We start from the raw sequence: 17,006 nt of genomic DNA, 5'->3' as shown, positions 1-17,006 counted from the left end.
TTCAGAGGAAAGGGAATTGTTCTCAGGGAATCAGGACAGGGAAAGCTTAGGGAATAAGACAAGAAGAGAAGAACCAAAGTATTGAACTTGGGGCAAGACCAGAGTAAGAACCAACAGTAAAACCAAATTGCTGCACAAAAATAGTAAATAATGAGAGAGGGATAGTTTGTTGGCCTGAAAATACTAGCCCACACACATATGCCAAAAATCTACTGGCAGTGTACCCACAGAGACTACTTACAGCATCATGGCACAACACAGGCATCCAGTGGGTAAGGTTTCCTGGCATCTCATCACAACCACTGGGCCTTGACCTGGGCCATCCATGAGCTCTGAGCTCAAGTCTTAGCAGGTTGTTCCTACTTACTGATTGTAACAGTGCTCTTGTCACTGGAGTTTGGCCAGTTGTGTTAACATCTAGCTATTTATGAACCTTGTCATTAATAATTATTACAAGATACAACATAATAGGAACAACTCTATTCATAAAAAATATATACACATATACAACAAAAACATTTATATGTATCGTTATTCAGCCTCCTAGATGAATAACATCTTAAACCTTATTTTTAAGTCTTTTATTTTTTGCCTTTCATTTACTTAATTTTCTATTACAGTTTCAGAGCTTGGGTTATACCTGAGCCTAGACGTGGTTAAATACCACCCAGTTGTACAGGAGAGAGGATCAAATGATAGAGAAAATAGAGAAGTGAGTGTTGGAGGAAGAGCAGTAGTCTTCTCATGGCTGAAAATTAAAGCTAAGTCTGAGATTGACCCCCATTCACATGGATGTGGGGCCCATTTTAATAATGAACTTACGGCCGGGCGCGGTGGCTCATGCCTGTAATCCCAGCACTTTGGGAGGCCGAGGCGGGCAGATCACAAGGTCAGGAGATCGAGACCATCCTGGCTAACACGGTGAAACCCCATCTCTACTAAAAAATACAAAAATTTAGCCAGGCGCGGTGTCAGGCACCTGTAATCTCAGCTACACGGGAGGCTGAGGCAGGAGAATGGCGTGAACCCAGGAGGCGGAGCTTGCAGTGAGCGGAGATCGCCCCACTGCACTCCAGCCTGGGCTACAGAGCGAGACACCGTCTCAAAAAAAAAAAAAAAAAAAGAAAAATGAACTTACATTTCTTTCACATATATTCAACTCTTCACATTTTCTTTTTCTTCTTTTGTTAGATTTATCGAGCTGTGCTTTTCAAGGATTTGTCGATTTAATGCACATTATCAAATTTAGAGGTGTAACCTTTCCCTACATACAATCTTAGTATGTTTTTAATATCTTCCTTTTTCTTACACATTTTCCAAAATCTTTCCTATCTCCCAACAGCATATGCAGAAGAAAATGAGATATCTCAAATATAGCAAAAACTGCATTAGATAGCCTTGGAATAAAAAAATTGAAAAGCTTCTAGTGATCCCAGCACTTTGGGAGGCCAAGACTGACAGATCACTTGAGGCTAGGAGTTTGAGACCAGCCTGGGTGACATGGTGAAACCCCATCTCTACAAAAATTAGCCGGGCATGGTGGTGTGTGCCTGTAATCCCAGCTACTCAGCAGGAGGAAGGAGGGACAGGCAGGGGGAGGGGGCTGAGGCACAAAAATTGCTTGAACCCGGGAGGCAGAGGTTGTGGTGAGCCAAGATCGCACCACTACACTTCATCCTGGGCAACAGAGTGAGACTGTCTGGAAAAAAAAAAAAGAGCAACAAAGTTGGTAAAAAAAATTGACTAGAATGACCAAGAAGAACAGAGAGAATGCACAAATGACAAAAATCCAAAATAATGCAGGTGCATCTTTGTATTACCCAGCTAAGGCATAGTAATTAAAATCTTCCCATGAAGAAATGGCAAGGCCCAGTGGCCTCACCAGTGAGTTCTACCAAACACTTAAAGAAGAAGTATTGGCAGGGCACGGTGGCTCACGCCTGTAATCCCAACACTTTGGGAGGTTGAAGCGGGAGGATCACCTGAGGTCAGGAGTTCAAGACCAGCCTGACCAACACGGTGAAACCCTGTTTCTACTAAAAATACAAAATTAGCTGGGTGTGGTGGCACACGCCTGTAATTCCAGCTATTCAGAAGGCTGAGGCAGGAGAATCACTTGAACCTGGGAGGCAGAGGTTGCAGTGAACCCAGATCGCGCCATTGCACTCCAGCCTGGACAACAAGAGCCAAACTCTGTCTCAAAAATAATAAAACAATAAGAAATATTACCAGTCCTTCATAAGCACATCCAAGAAATAGAGGAAAAAGGAACATTTTCTTTTGCTTATTACAAGAAACTATAACAATGTATTTTAGTTATTTTACATTTTTTATACATTGGTGTTATTGTATTAGTTTTGTATATATTATTTTATAACTATGTTATATTAATTATTTTATATATTATGGTTATATTGCAGTTATATGTACATATATAGCTATATATAGTTATATTACAGTTATTATATTAGTTATTTTATATATTGTTATTTTATATTTTATATGTAATATTTTTAGTTATCCTATCTCCCAATAGCATATGCAGAAGAAAGTGGGATATCTCAAATATAGCAAAAAGATTTCTATTGAGAAGTGTTCAATAGTAAGTAAAATGACACATATGGGATGGATATCTTTTTTTTTTTTTTTTTTTGAGTCGTTGTCTTGCTCTGTTGCCCAGGCTGGAGTGTAATGGCACGATCTCAGCTCACTACAACCTCCGCCTCCTCAGTTCAAGCGATTCTCTGCCTCAGCCTCCCGAGTAGCTGGGATTACAGGCGCCTGCCACCACGCCCGGCTAATGTTTGTATTTTTAGTAGAGACGGGGTTTCACCATGTTGGCCAGGCTGGTCTTGAACTCCTGACCTAGTGATCCACCCACCTCAGCCACCCAAAGTGCTGGGATTACAGGCATGAGCCACTGCGCCCAGTGTGATTGGTATCTTAAGGCTGATGACAGCAGCCCTCTTAAATGAATCTGCAATTTGCTACTGAATCCACACAATTCACCTCCTCCAATATTTGGCCAAGCCACACAATAACTATTTATAATAGTTATTACAAGAAAACTATATCAACCACGAATACAGACACAAAAATCTTAAAATATTAACAGAAACCAGCAACATATAAAAAGAATATACTCCATGACCAAGTGGGATTTATTTCGAGAAAGCAAGGCTAGTTTAACATCTGAAAATCAATTAATATGATACACCATATTGCTAAAATAAAGGGGAAAAGACCACAAGACTCATTTCAGTAGAAATGCAGAAAAAACATTTGACAAAACTCAACATCAATTCATGATAAAATCTCAACAAAGAAAGAGGAGAAGGGAACTTCTTCAACCTGATAAAGGTCACCTTCTGAAAACCTATAGCCAACCCTATCTTTGCATTGAACAATGCTGTAGAACTATAGCTCAACACACTTTCTTAGGAAAGCAGAATCTGAGAACCCATTCAGAAAAAGAGCTACCTCAACACTCTTTCTTAGGAAAGCAGAATCTGAGAGCCCGTTCAGAAAAAGTCTGAGAGCCCATTCCGAAAAAGTGTTCTTTGGAGAGCAGGATTGAATTAGTTTGATCTTTTCAATTGAATGAGGCAGTAAGCCACTAGGCACGGTGATACTAGCTTTGGTAATGTGCAGCTGTAGAGGGTTTGTACAAGGTTATTAAATTACAGTCAAAATTTTGGTCTAGAATATCTTTTAGTTTTGGTGACCTAGGTTCATTATGTGCGTTAGGAATATACAAATATATGTAATCCAGGCTGGAGTACAGTGGCGCAATCCCAGCTCACTACAGCCTTGACCTCCGAGGCTCAGGCGATTCTCCCATCTCAGCCTCCAGAGTAGCTGGGACTACAGGTGCACACCACCACGCCTGGCTAAGTTTTTGTATTTTTTGTAGAGATGGCTCTTGCCATGTTGTCCAGGCTGGATGCCTGGGCCCAAGTAATCCACCCGCCTCAGGCTCCCAAAGTGCTAGGATTACAGGCGTGAGCCACTGCGCCGGACACTGCCTTAGGAGTATACGAATATATTTTTGATGCAAATGGAAATTTTCATTCAGGTGTAAATAAACTTGAGCTAAGTAAATGGTTAATAATAGGAGCTGATTTACATGCTTGCATTTATCTATTTTTTTCATTTATATACAACTCATTGTGGGAAAGTGCACTAAAGATGCTGAGTACAAAAACTTTGTATTTATTTGCAGGATATATCTGAATATTTTTAATTAATTAAATAACCGAAGTTCCAAATTATAAACCTATAATCATGGATAGACATGGGAGCTTAAAGACTGCGTGGCTTGGCCAAATACTTGAGGAGGTCCAGGCGCAGTGGCTCACGCCTGTAATCCTAACATTTTGGGAGGCCAAGGCAGGCGGATTGCCTGAGCTCAGGAGTTTGAGACCAGCCTGGGCAGCATGATGAAACCCCATCTCTACTAAAATACAAAAAAAAAATTAACCAGGGGTGGCAGCGTGCACCTGTAGTCCCAGCTACTCGAGAGGCTGAGGTAGGAGAATTGCTTGAACCCAGGAGGCGGATGTTGCAGTGAGCCGAGATCGTGCCATTGCACTCCAGCCTGGCGACAGAGCAAGACTCCGTCTCAAAATATGTATATATTAGAGGAGGCAAATGGTATGGATTTAGTAGCATATTGCAGATTCATTTAGGAGGGCTGCTGTCAACAGCCTTAAGACATCAATCACATATGTGTCATTTTACTTATTATTGAACACTTCTCACTGAGTACTTGTTCTAGAAGCCCTCCCAAATTAATTATCTCTTCCAAATTTTCCCATTAATACCAACGGCCTCATCTTTTCTGATCATAGCTAAAGTGTTAATTCTTTCTTGATTTATATAGATAAAAATAACCCTATTATGGAAAGTTAGTTTTATTTTCCTCACTGCCAAAATTTTATTGATCACCGTTTTCCAACATATGGATTTGAGTTATAATCTCTTAAGATATTTACAGAAATTTTAACCTATGTTATCAAATATCAGGAAGTGGTTATCTTAGAAGCTTGTTCTTTGGAATTTTGTTGATAGGAGTTGAAAATTTGAACAGCTCAACAACTGTACTTAACAATTTAGGTTAAGTTACTTGATAGTTTTAAATGTGAGAAAAGGAACGAGAAATATTAGAGAAAGGAATTGGATATAGTGAGCATGAAGGAAGTTTTCTAAGAGTGTTCCTGCAAAGGAGAGCAGAGCAGCAGTGGAGTAGCTTGCTGGGCAAATGAGGTCTAAAAAACTAGCTGTTACTTAAATGAAATCATAGTCACATGCTTGCAGACTGATAGGAGAATTCCATCAGAGAGAGAAAATGTGATGACAGAGAAGAAAAAGGGAAAACTGCTGGACGATGTCTTTGAGTAGGTGACTGTGGGTGAATCTGCTGAAGAAGAAGTTAGTTTTTTGTTTTTGTTTTTTGTTTGTTTTTGAGACAGTCTCGCTCTGTCGCCCAGGCTGGAGTGCAGTGGGGCGATCTCTGCTCACGGCAAGCTCGGCCTCCCGAGTTCACGCCACTCTCCTGCCTCAGCCTCCCGAGTAGCTGGGACTACAGGCGTCCGCCACCACGCCCAGCTAATTTTTTTGTATTTTTAGTAGAGAACGGGGTTTCACCGTGTTAGCCAGGATGGTCTCGATCTCCTGACCTTGTGATCCACCTGCCTGGGCCTCCCAAAGTGCTGGGATTACAGGCGTGAGCCACCGCGCCCGGCCCTTTTTTCTATTTTTAGTAAAGATGGGGTTTCACCATGTTGGCCAGGCTCATCTCAAACTCCTGACCTCAGGTGATCCACCCGCCTCAGCCTCCCAAAGTGCTGGGATTACAGGTGTGAGCCACCACACCTGACCCAAGAAGTGACTTTTGGTAAGTACATGGATCACCCATCATTCTAGGTGGAAAGCAGAGGATTAGGGTTGTACAATGCCTAGGAGATGGAGTGATGGTGTTGGGAGTGGGTGTTCTCTTCTGCATGCAGCAGTTTTCTCAGAGATCTGAGAAGGCTACCCCAATGTTGACGTTAATGTGTCGGTATTTCTGGAACATGGCAAGCCCTTTCCATCTGTGGATTTAAGTCGTCTTGTATGTCTGGGACATTTTTCTTTATTATTATGGTTCTCTTGTTCAAGGATACCCCTTAGCACATGCTGTATTTGTTTTACCCTCTCTTTCATACCTACAATACTTGGCCTACTCCTTTTTATCTCTTTCCACTTCCATTTCTTTTTACTTGCTTTTCCCAGTCTTGGCCTCCATGTCTTTCTCTATATTTCACTGATATCTAGAGCCCTTTCTGTTGCTTCTAATTTGCCTTAATCAAATGTAATCATTTATTGCTAGAGTTTATTCTTAACCTCCTACCTGCAGCACTATAGGTCATCAACTGTCATTCTTAAAGTTGTCACAACCTCTCTTAAGAAAATTCTCCGCATATAGCCTAATCAAAATGTCTTTCTTCCTTTCCTTCATGATGTTTTTTGTGTGCTTTATGTGTCAGAACGTTTTGCCCAGATCAACCTAGCGAAGGGTTTCCCTCCTTTTTTATCCCCTAGAACATTTTACAGAGAATGACAATGCCTTCCTTGAAATTTTGATAACATTTGCCTGTAAAGCTTTCAGTGCTTAATTTGGTAGTGACAATTCCAACATGTTAAATTGCACAGATTCTGGGGGCTCAACTGCATCTGAAGCCACATTGCCTTGGGCAGGTAATTTACTTCTCTGTGCTTCAGTTCCTTATCGATGCTGTGAGAATAAAAAATAATGCTTATCTCAAAAAGTTGTTGTGAGGACCAAATGAATTAATATACATTAAACTCTCAAAATAGAAACTGGGACAAAGGAAGCACACAATGTGTGTCTGGCTGCCTTATTATTATTATTATTATTATTATTATTATTAGAGTTGTTGGATTATAATAGGTACAGTATTGTATATTAGTTTCTTCCTCAAAGCCTAATTCATAGACTTATTTATTATTTTTTAGATCTTTACAAGAATATCATTTTCCCATTCTTACTCTTCTGACTGCAAAAGAAACAAGTTTCAAACAGACCATTTATTTCTGAGTCTCATAACTGATTTCTAGGGAAAACATTTCAGGCATAGCCTTTTGATTTTCTACATAACTAAAAATTACATGTGTAAAGGTGAACTTATGGAACGACAAAAGAGCAAAACACATTAATCTTTTTATAGAATATTACCCATCACTGCTGTTGTGTTATTTTTGTTCTGTATTATCTGTGCCAAAGTCAGCTGAGTCATGCATCCATCGTGCTTCTCTCCTCATATTCCCTAAGAGAACTGACAGATATGGCAAACTTTTTTTGATATTTTAACAGAACCCACTTGCAAAACTATTTGGCCCAGAGCTTTAGTTGGTAGATAATATTTGGAATATGATAGGCAAGAAATTATACAGTTTTTTAGCTCTTCCAAACACATTGGTTTCCAAGGTCTTGCATTTATTTATTGATTTTCAGTTATTCTAAGAATTTATTCTGTAATTTCAGTCACAATCTTTATTATTTTTCTCTTCCATTTGCCACCTTTATTTTTTCTTTTTAAAATCTGGGATGATATATACAGCAAGTGAATTAAAAATATGCCATTGAAGGGCACGGTGGCTCACACCTGTAACCCCAGCACTTTGGGAGGCCGAGGCAGGTGGATCATGAGATCAGGAGTTCAAGACCAGCCTGGCCAAGATGGTGAAACCCCGTCTTTACTAAAAATACAAAAATTAGCCAGGCGTGGTGGCACATGCCTGTAATCCCAGCTACTTGGGAGGCTGAGGCAGGAGAATTGCTTGAACCAGGACCCAGGAGGTGGAGGTTGCAGTGAGCCGCTGCACTCCAGCCTGGGCTACAGAGTGAGACTCTGTCTCAAATAAATAAATAAAAAATTAAATAGATAATGAAACAGTGCAAAAAATTATATTTTCAAGGTTTTTTAAATAGTAAGATTTTTGCCTCTGGAGCCTCAGAAAAGGGACAAAAAAGAAATGGGACTATTGAGAAGTCCTTCATCCCTCTAGGCGGACCCTGCACAGGATTAAAAGGTAACAGAGTGGTAGGATACAGGTCTGTTCAAGTAAGAGCTATGATCCAGGAAATGTACAAATGGCACAATTTCTAAATAAAAATATGCTTAAGGGAAGAACTGTCCCTATCTCAAGGTAGATGAAGTAAAGGTAAAGCATCCCAGCCTCCTTACCCAGAAAGAACAATAGGCTTTCCTGGAACTGATGTTAGATAAGCCAAGAAATGGAGCAAGAGGGAGTGCATGTTGTTGAAAACCAGTTAAATGAGGCAAAGGTCAATTACATATTTACATTATTATTATTATTATTATTTTGAGATGCAGTCTCGCTCTGTCACCCAGGCTGGAGTGCGATGGTGTGCTCTCGGCTCTGTCACACAGGCTGGAGTGTGGTGGCGTGATCTCAGCTCACTGCAATCTCCACCCCCCGGATTCAAGTGCTTCTCCTGCCTCAGCCTCCGTAGCTGGGATTACGGGCACCCACCACCATGCCCGGCTACACTTTTTTGTGTATTTTTAGTAGAGACAGGGTTTCACCATGTTGGCCAGGCTGGTCTGTAACTCCTGACCTCAAGTCATCTGCCCACATCAGCCTCCCAAAATGCTGAGATTACAGGCATGAGCCATCATGCCCGGCCAAATTACATATTTAAATTAAATCTGAAGAAACTCTAGCCCACGTACACCAACATGTTTCATAACAACAATCAAACAGATACAAGTCAAATCCATCTTAAGGGTGGATTTAAATACCAAATGGTGACATCTTTACACAACAGTCTCCCTCATTTTTGAGTTGTATGTCGATGCTCTTATATAATTTTCTACTAAAATTACATGGTTTTAATTGTAAAATTAGAACTCTTCTTGTCTTAAGGATATTAAATCTTTATCTGTAATATTTTATCAAGATAAAACATTTTATAATTTTTATTTTTCTTTTATCAAGGCTTTGCTGACATGAAGGATTATTTTAAGGTATTTAAATCTACCATTTTTTGTGTGTCTAGAGTTCCAACTTGGTGTCTTGCCTGTAAAGATTTTTCTTTACAGAATATCATGTAATTATTCATCCATATACGTTTCTAGTACTTTTATGCTTTCATTTTAAAAAAATTAAATCTTAAATTCACATGGAAGTCTCTAATATGACAGTAGAGAAAAAGATATAACTTTATTTCTAAAAACTAGCCAGTTATATCATCAATTCTTAAATAATGTACCTTTTTCTAGCTATTTTAAATGCCACCTTAATCATAGATTAAAATGCTAATGTTGCCAGGTGCGGTGGCTCAAGCCTGTAACCCCAGCACTTTGGGAGGCCGAGGCGGGTGGATCACCTGAGGTCAGGAGATGGAGACCAGCCTGGCCAACATGGTGAAACCTTGTCTCTACTAAAAATACAAAAAAATTAGCTGGGCGTGATGGCGGGCGCCTGTAATCTCAGCTACTCGGGATGCTGAGGCAGGAGAATCGCCCGAACCCAGGAGGCAGAGGTTGCAGTCAGCCGAGATCATGCCACTGCACTCTGGCCTGGGCAACAGAGCTAGACATCATCTCAAAAAAAAAAAAAAAAAAAAAAAAAAAAAGCTATAGAGTAGAAAATAACTTACCCTAGGTTTAAAAACTAAAAGCATTTTTTAAAGTGAGGTTGTGTCAAAACAATTTTCTATTATCATTCAATTGAGAGGGACAAAGATAGAGAGAAAGAGATGGAGAGATAGAGAGAGACCAGGGTGTGCTTTCTTGTTGAGAATAAAAAAATGTCAGATTGCCTTAGCTGATATCTTTCTACATCCCCAGGGTATTAAAGGGCCCTGGTTCATCTTGCACATTCAGTTCCACATCTGATACCCAGGAGTCTCCAGCTTCCGAGAGAGGTTAGTGCATATGTTTTACCTAGTGGAAATTCTTTTATGATCTAAATTTGTACATATTCAGTAATTGTTTTCTCTGTATTTCTATTGTATCTCACATCCACGCATTAAGTCAAACAGCCATTTGCAAAGAGGAGGAGCAGATTGCTGAAAATAATAACAGTAATGATAATGGACAGATGTGAATGCATTTTTTTAAAAAGTAGAAAAGGAGGATGAGAAGGTTTTACATGAAGATAAATGACCCTGAAAACATTTTTTTTTTTTTTTGAGACAGAGTTTCACTCTGTCTGCCCAGGCTGGAGAGCAGTGGTGCAATCTCGGCTCACTGCAACCTCTGCTTCCCAGGTTCAAGTGATTCTCCTGCCTCAGCCTCCTGAGTACCTGGGATTACAGGCGTGTGCCACCAGGCCTGGCTAATTTTTGTATTTTTTAGTAGAGACAGGGTTTCACCATGTTGGCCAGGCTGGTCTCAAACTCTTGACCTCAAGTGATCCTCCTACCTCGGCCTCCCAAAGTACTGGGATTACAGACGTGAGCCACCGCTCCTGGCCCTGAAAACATTTTGTGAGAAGATCGTCACCTGGGAATCTGCTTTGCACTGAAGAGGATCATAGGCCGTCTGTGGGTGGCGTAGCTTTCCTACAAGGCTGTGTGTTTCTCCACGTCTGATCCAGGTCCAGTGGTTTTGCACAGGGCTGCACTTTTCCCCAAAAACTTGTACAAAGAGTGTTACCTACAGTTTACCTCGGTGTGTTGTGTGTGTGTGTGTGTGTGTGTGTGTGTGTGTGTGGTGGGGCGGGGATTCTTTAAATCTTCACTAAAGGAAACCTGGAAAACATGAGGAGTATGTATGTACCCAAGATTTCCCGTTCAGAAAGACACCACATTAGAAACAGATGATTCACCTTCCATATCTCACAACTGTGCTGCTTCAACACAATTTCTGTCACTTATGGAGAAGGTGTATGCTAAATCCTAATGTGGTTGGTAACAAATAGCAAAAACGAGATGGCAATATCTTTCACATAAAGAGGCATTTCAGGTCGGATCACAGCCAGCAGCTGTGTCTGACATAAATCTTGACTGGGTTGACAGGCGTCAGTTGCAGCGCTTGGAGGAAATGCTGATTGTTGTGGATGAGAATGATAAGGTTATTGGTGCCGACACCAAGAGGAATTGCCATCTGAATGAAAACATTGAGAAAGGTAGCCCCCGCCCATTTTATCTGTCCAGTTCCCAGGGTTTTCCCATTTTTCCCACCCGATAGCAACCTAGAGAGAAGAAAGTAGAGAGGCTAGGCCTTTCCGTCTAGGAGGCGACCACTGGGTCACCTGTGCGCTTGCTGTGCCGTCTTTAGAAGGCTCGGGGAACAGCACCTGGATGACGTCTTTGCTTGGTCAAGCCTTGGTCAGGCTCCTGTACCTTCTCCTAGGCATCCGTGCTCTTCCTCGTAAGATCCTGTTTTAGCAAGAATTCTACTAGCTTGATTTAGCGAGAACCCTGACCTTGGCATCTGATTAAATTCCTCAACCCCATACCCCCCAGGTGATGTCTGATCACACAGGCCTGTCTTCAGCAAGTCTTGTTAGGTCGGTGTAGCCAGAACCCCCTTCCCACTGATGTTTTCTCTTAGTAACTTTTAATCCACAGACCTCAGCCTGCTCCTTGGGTGTTGTGTGCAGAGTTAGGCTGGTTCTACGTGGGGGTCTCTTTCCCCTATTGAAAGGGTTCTCAATAAAGTCAGACTTTCCTGCTTTAACTCCTGTCCAGCTCTGGTTTTCTTTGACCATCTTAAGCCATTTTATTATTTTTTTCTTATTTTCATTTTTGTGTCTTTTTTATAAATACGTAATAATTATACATAATAATGGGGTACATGTGATAGTTTGATACCAGCATGTCATGCATAATGATCAAATAGGGCATTTGGGATATCCATCACCTCAAACATTCATCATATCTTTGTGTTGGGAACATTCCAAATCTTCTGTTCTAGCCACATTGAAACATATAATACACTGTTGTCAACTACAGTCACCCTACTGTGCTGTTGAAGAGCTGATATTATTCCTTCTCTATCGCTGTATGTTTATATCTATTAACCACCCTCTCTTCATCCCTCCCCACTGCCCTTTGCAGCCTCTGGTGTCTAGCATTGTGTTTTCTGCCTCCATGAGATCAACTTCTTTAGAGCCCACATAGCAGTGAGAACATGTGATACTTGTTTTTCTGTGCCAGGTTTGTTCCACTTAACACAATGGCCTCCAGTTCCATCCATGTTGCTACAAATGACAGGATTTCATTCTTCTTTTTTTTTTTTTTTTTTTGAGACAGAGTCTTGCTCCATTGCCCAGGCTGGAATGCAGTGGCGCAATCTCGGCTCACTGCCAGCTCTGCCTCCTGGGTTCATGCTGTTCTCTCGCCTCAGCCTCCCGAGTAGCTTGAACTACAGGTGCCCGCCACCACGCCCGGCTAATTTTTTTGTATTTTTAGTAGAGACGGGGTTTCACCGTGTTAGCCAGGGTGGTCTTGATCTCCTGACGTCGTGATCCACCCACTTCGGCCTCCCAAAGTGCTGGGATTACAGGCTTGAGCCACCGCACCCAGCCCGATTTCATTCTTCTTTTGTGGTGGAATGGTATTCCACTGTGTATCTAACCCTCATGTTTTCAACCCTTCATACCTCCACGGACACAGGTTGATCTCATATCTTGGCTGTTGTAAATGGTGCTCAGCACACACGAATGGTGCAATATCTCTCTGATAGACTGATCTCTTTTATTTTGGATATTTGCCCGGTAGTGGGATTTCTGGGTCATCTGGTAGATCTATTCTTAGTTTCCCGAGTGTTCTAATCCGCTGAGATTCCGAAACACGTGTTTGGCAGCCAGCAGGCCCCTTTGCCCTGCCCAGGTGCCACAATCACAGGCTCTTCTATGAGAAACAGACTGAGGACAAAAAGCACGAAGGACGATCGTACAGACTCCAGGCATGTGCTCACACAAATGGCACTTACCTTTGCAGGGCTGCTACACCGAGCCTTCAGTGTTGTCTTGTTTAACACCGAGACTCGAATCCTGATACAGCAGAGGTCGGACACGAAAGTCACATTTCCTGGTGAGTCCATTCAACCGAGCCCCTGACTGAAGAGAACATCTCCATGTGATTTGACCTGAGGAATCTGGGACAGGAACTCTCTGGTGGTCGGTGCCCCACTGTGGTGAGCTGTCAGCTCATCCTGGAGAAAATCGGCAGCTCAGGCAAATGCTAATTATGCTGATAGCTCTTCAGTAGGCTGGGTTTTCTTTTTTAAAAAATTAAGCAACTATAGGAGTTCTGGGGTTTTTTGTTTTGTTGTTTCTTTGCAATGGCAAGTTACTTAAATGCAGAGGAATTTATCAACCTAAGGATTTAGGGGATTAAAATAGCATTTAGCATAAAATTATCTAGGTAATAATAATAAAAATTATCTTACAGGTCTTAGAGTTTTAATTATCTTGTACTTCTTAAAATTACAACTTAAAATTTTTTTTTTTTGGAGATGGAGTCTGGCTTAGTCACCCAGGCTGGAGTGCAGTGGCGCGATCTCAGCTCACTGCAAGCTCCGCCTCCTGGGTTCACGCCATTCTCCTGCCTCAGGCTCCCAAGTAGCTGGGACTACTGGCGCCCACCACCACGCCCGGGTAATTTTTTGTATTTTTAGTAGAGACGGGGTTTCACCGTGTTAGCCAGGATGGTCTCGATCTCCTGACCTCATGATCTGCCTGTCTCGGCCTCCAAAAGTGCTGAGATTACAGGCATGAGCCACCGCGCCCGGACAAAAAATTTCTTTTTAGAGGGGAACAGCATTTACGTCAATTGTGGTCATTTAAAGTGTTTTGGCCTAGGCTGTCCTCAAATTTTCAAAACCAGACCTTGCCTGACCCATTAAAGCGAATGGCTAAGCACGGCCAGCTGTGGCCGAGGTTGTCTCCTCCCTTAGTTCTTCCTCGGAGCCGCAGTGGGTACATGCTGCCCATTCCCAAATCCACCACCATATTTGCTGGTCAAGTTGTACTCACTGGCTCCTTGACGGAGCTGAATGCAAAGTTTGTTTCAGAAAAATTCAGGAGCTGCAAAGTTAAGAGGGTCAACTGTAGTACATAGTCAACAGTTTGCAAATAAAGCCCCTGGAGCTAAGATTTCCTATCATGTTAGCTGCCTCCAGGATGCATAGGGGCAGGTGGGAGTACCAGCTCTTGTACTTGCAAGAGTGGATTCAACTTCAGCCAAACTCCTTGCAGAGGAGGAAGCACTGAGGGTCTGAGGAACGAGAGGGAACAGAGATTTACTGAGGAGAGTGTGACCTCCCGTCATAGTGCTATTGCTCTTACTTGGGTAAATTAAGTAGAACCTTTCAGTAAGGAAACTTGGTCAAAGGTATTCCAGCAGTCTTCCTACGAAACCATGCTCACTGATCACCACCCTCAAAGTGCAGCCCAGCTGGTGCAGCCAGCCACCCCGCAGCCCCACCACCTCCTCCTGCCACCCCATGGGATCTCAGGTCCTCTGTGGGTACAAAACTGAGTGGGAACCAGTCCCTCTCCTAAGACATACTGGGATAGTGCCACGGGACATGTGTGTGCACATCTGCAGGACGGGCCGCAGGAGCAGTCAGGGCCAGCCCCGCCAGGTGGTCATGTGGAAGACCCTCACCAAGCCCACGGCCGTGGAGGCTGGAGGCGGGTGCTGCTCTGAGAGCCCATGACAAACCCACTCCCCCCACCAGGCTGTCTTCTGCTGATGACGGATGATGGTTTTACCTGAAGCATCTGCATTTGTATTTAATATATTCACTTTTCAGGAATAAAGAGGGATGTTCCCACATGCATTTTTTCCAGGGTATTTTACTGACTCCTGTAGTAGCCACCCATTATACAACCCAGCAGAACTGGAAGAAAAGGATGCCATCGGAGTGAGGCAGGCAGCCCAGAGGCGTCTGCAAGCAGAGCTGGGAATTCCTGGGGAGCAGGTACACACAGCACCCAGTCTCAGCTGTGTCCACGGGAGTCCAGGTTGGCAGCGGGCAGACGGTGAACAAAGTCCAGGCTGGATCTACGCCGTTGACCTCATGAAGCACCATGAGGATGAAGGATGGGGCTGTGGATGAGCTGTGAATGGGCTATGGATAGGTTGTAATGGGACTGTGGATGGGGCTGTGAATGGGCTGTGGATGGGCTGTAATGGGGCTGTGAATGGGCTATGGATGGGCTGTAATGGGGCTGTAAATGGGGCTGTGGATGGGGCTGTGAATGGGGCTGTGGATGGGGCTGTGAATGAGCTGTGAATGGGCTGTGGATGGGCTGTAATGAGGCTGTAAATGGGGCTGTGGATGGGGCTGTAATGGGGCTGTGAATGGGGCTGTGAATGTAGCTGTGGATGGGGCAGTGTGAGTCCCTATGTGTCCCAGGCAGGGTTGAGACTGTGCAGGAATCTGTCGACCACACACTGAAGAGGAAATTCAAGCCGGATGCGGTGGCTCACGCCTGTAATCCCAGCACTTTGGGAGGCCGAGGCGGGTGGATCACAAGGTCAAGAGATCAAGACCATCCTGGCCAATATGGTGAAACCCCGTCTCTATTAAAAGTACAAAAATTAGCTGGGCATAGTGGCACATGCCTGTAATCCCAGCTACTTGGGAGGCAGAGGTTGCAGTGAGCCGGGATTGTGCTACTGCACTCCAGCCTGGCGACAGAGCGAGACTCCATCTCAAAAAAAAAAAAAAAAAAAAAAGAAATTCAAGTGTCCACTAGAAAGAATGTCCAGGATCCTGTGAGCACGTGTGTTACCTTCATCCATTCAAGAACACGTTTAAGAGAGGATGGATGTTCTCCTGACAATGCTGGCCGGTTTCTATGGGGTTTTCTGTTGAGGATGTGTGTGTGACAGTGTTAGTTCTTTAAATGAAGACAGACAGGTTTACTGGAACCAAGAAACCAAAGCCAGTTTATCATTCAGACTTGAGTCCACAAAAATTTACTTAGCTAAAATTAAGGTTTTGGAAATTATCAATTACCAAAGAAAGTGTTCATTTTCTGAGGAAAACAAATGTGTTTATTTTCTCTATTTTTCTGTAAATTCTGTGTTTTACATTAGTGTTGTTAACACTGCACCAATTTCTGTCAATAGATTTCTCCAGAGGACATTGTGTTCATGACAATCTATCACCACAAGGCAAAATCAGACAGAATTTGGGGAGAGCATGAAATTTGTTACCTTCTGCCTGTGAGGAAAAATGTCACTGTGAACCCGGATCCCAATGAAACAATAAGCATCCTCTACCTGTCCCAGGAGGAGCTGCAGGAGCTCCTGGAGAGGGGGGCCAGGGGTGAAGTCAAAGTCACCCCCTGGCTAAGAACCATTGCCAAGAGGTTTCTGTACCGGTGGTGGCCTCACCTGGATGATGTGACCCCGTTTGTGGAGCTTCACAAAATACACAGAGTATGAGAGGCAGAGAGGTCGAATCAGCCGTGTGTAATGCCCTCAGTGCAGGCAGACGCACCATCGAGGCAATGACATACCCTCTCCAAAAAAACAGGGCAAAAGGGGCACTTGATTGCCCATCATCTATAAATCACTATTTTAACCTTTTCATCAACTTTGTCATATCTTAATTTTCCCTTTTCCTTATTTCTGTGTTTCTCATCTGCCTGGTTGCAGGGAGGAAATTTAATGTTTCCTTTGTCCCAATTTCCATTTTATAAGCACTTGTTCGATTAACAGCGGACTGTTGGGGAGATCTTGAGAGTTCTGAAGCAGGCGAACTAGCCTGGCTGGACCGTGAGGCTGTCTCCCCACAGCTTTATCCAAGCCTCCAAGGTCAGGATGGGATCTCTGCATCATCTTTTTCTTTTTAAATCACTTATTTCAGAGTGCAACACAAGGTTGCATTTTTTAAAAAAAGACACATTCAATCTTGCACCCTAATACAAGCAGTACAGAAGACGTGTATGCCTCAGCCAAGTGACTCGACGTTTATCCACTTCTGTTCATTTGATTATGTTTCAGTAAT

The 17,006-nt window shown here is 42.8% G+C and overlaps 1 protein-coding gene across 1 annotated transcript; it reads left to right on the top strand.

Annotated features, from left to right (window-relative positions):
- The first annotated feature begins 5,972 nt into the window (after positions 1–5,972).
- IDI2 (isopentenyl-diphosphate delta isomerase 2) lies at positions 5,973–17,006 on the top strand. The gene is made up of 6 exons (XM_054436201.1): positions 5,973–6,061; positions 9,042–9,053; positions 9,879–9,955; positions 12,980–13,072; positions 14,836–14,966; positions 16,124–17,006. The coding sequence occupies exons 1-6, from the start codon at positions 5,973–5,975 to the stop codon at positions 16,439–16,441; spliced, it is 720 nt and encodes a 239-aa protein (XP_054292176.1). The 3' UTR covers positions 16,442–17,006.

This window comes from Pongo pygmaeus, chromosome 8 (assembly GCF_028885625.2).
Source record: "Pongo pygmaeus isolate AG05252 chromosome 8, NHGRI_mPonPyg2-v2.0_pri, whole genome shotgun sequence".
In the NCBI taxonomy this organism is placed as follows: Eukaryota; Metazoa; Chordata; class Mammalia; order Primates; family Hominidae; genus Pongo; species Pongo pygmaeus.
This window is presented reverse-complemented; position numbering and strand designations above follow the sequence as displayed.

Bases quoted from the DNA above. Each gene is read 5' to 3' on its own strand.
- IDI2 (XM_054436201.1), top strand. From the start codon at position 5,973: ATGGTGTTGGGAGTGGGTGTTCTCTTCTGCATGCAGCAGTTTTCTCAG. The intron at 9,956-12,979 runs GTTAGTGCATAT...TTACCTTTGCAG, and splicing joins GTCTCCAGCTTCCGAGAGAG to GGCTGCTACACCGAGCCTTC. The intron at 14,967-16,123 runs GTACACACAGCA...TTCTGTCAATAG, and splicing joins TGGGAATTCCTGGGGAGCAG to ATTTCTCCAGAGGACATTGT.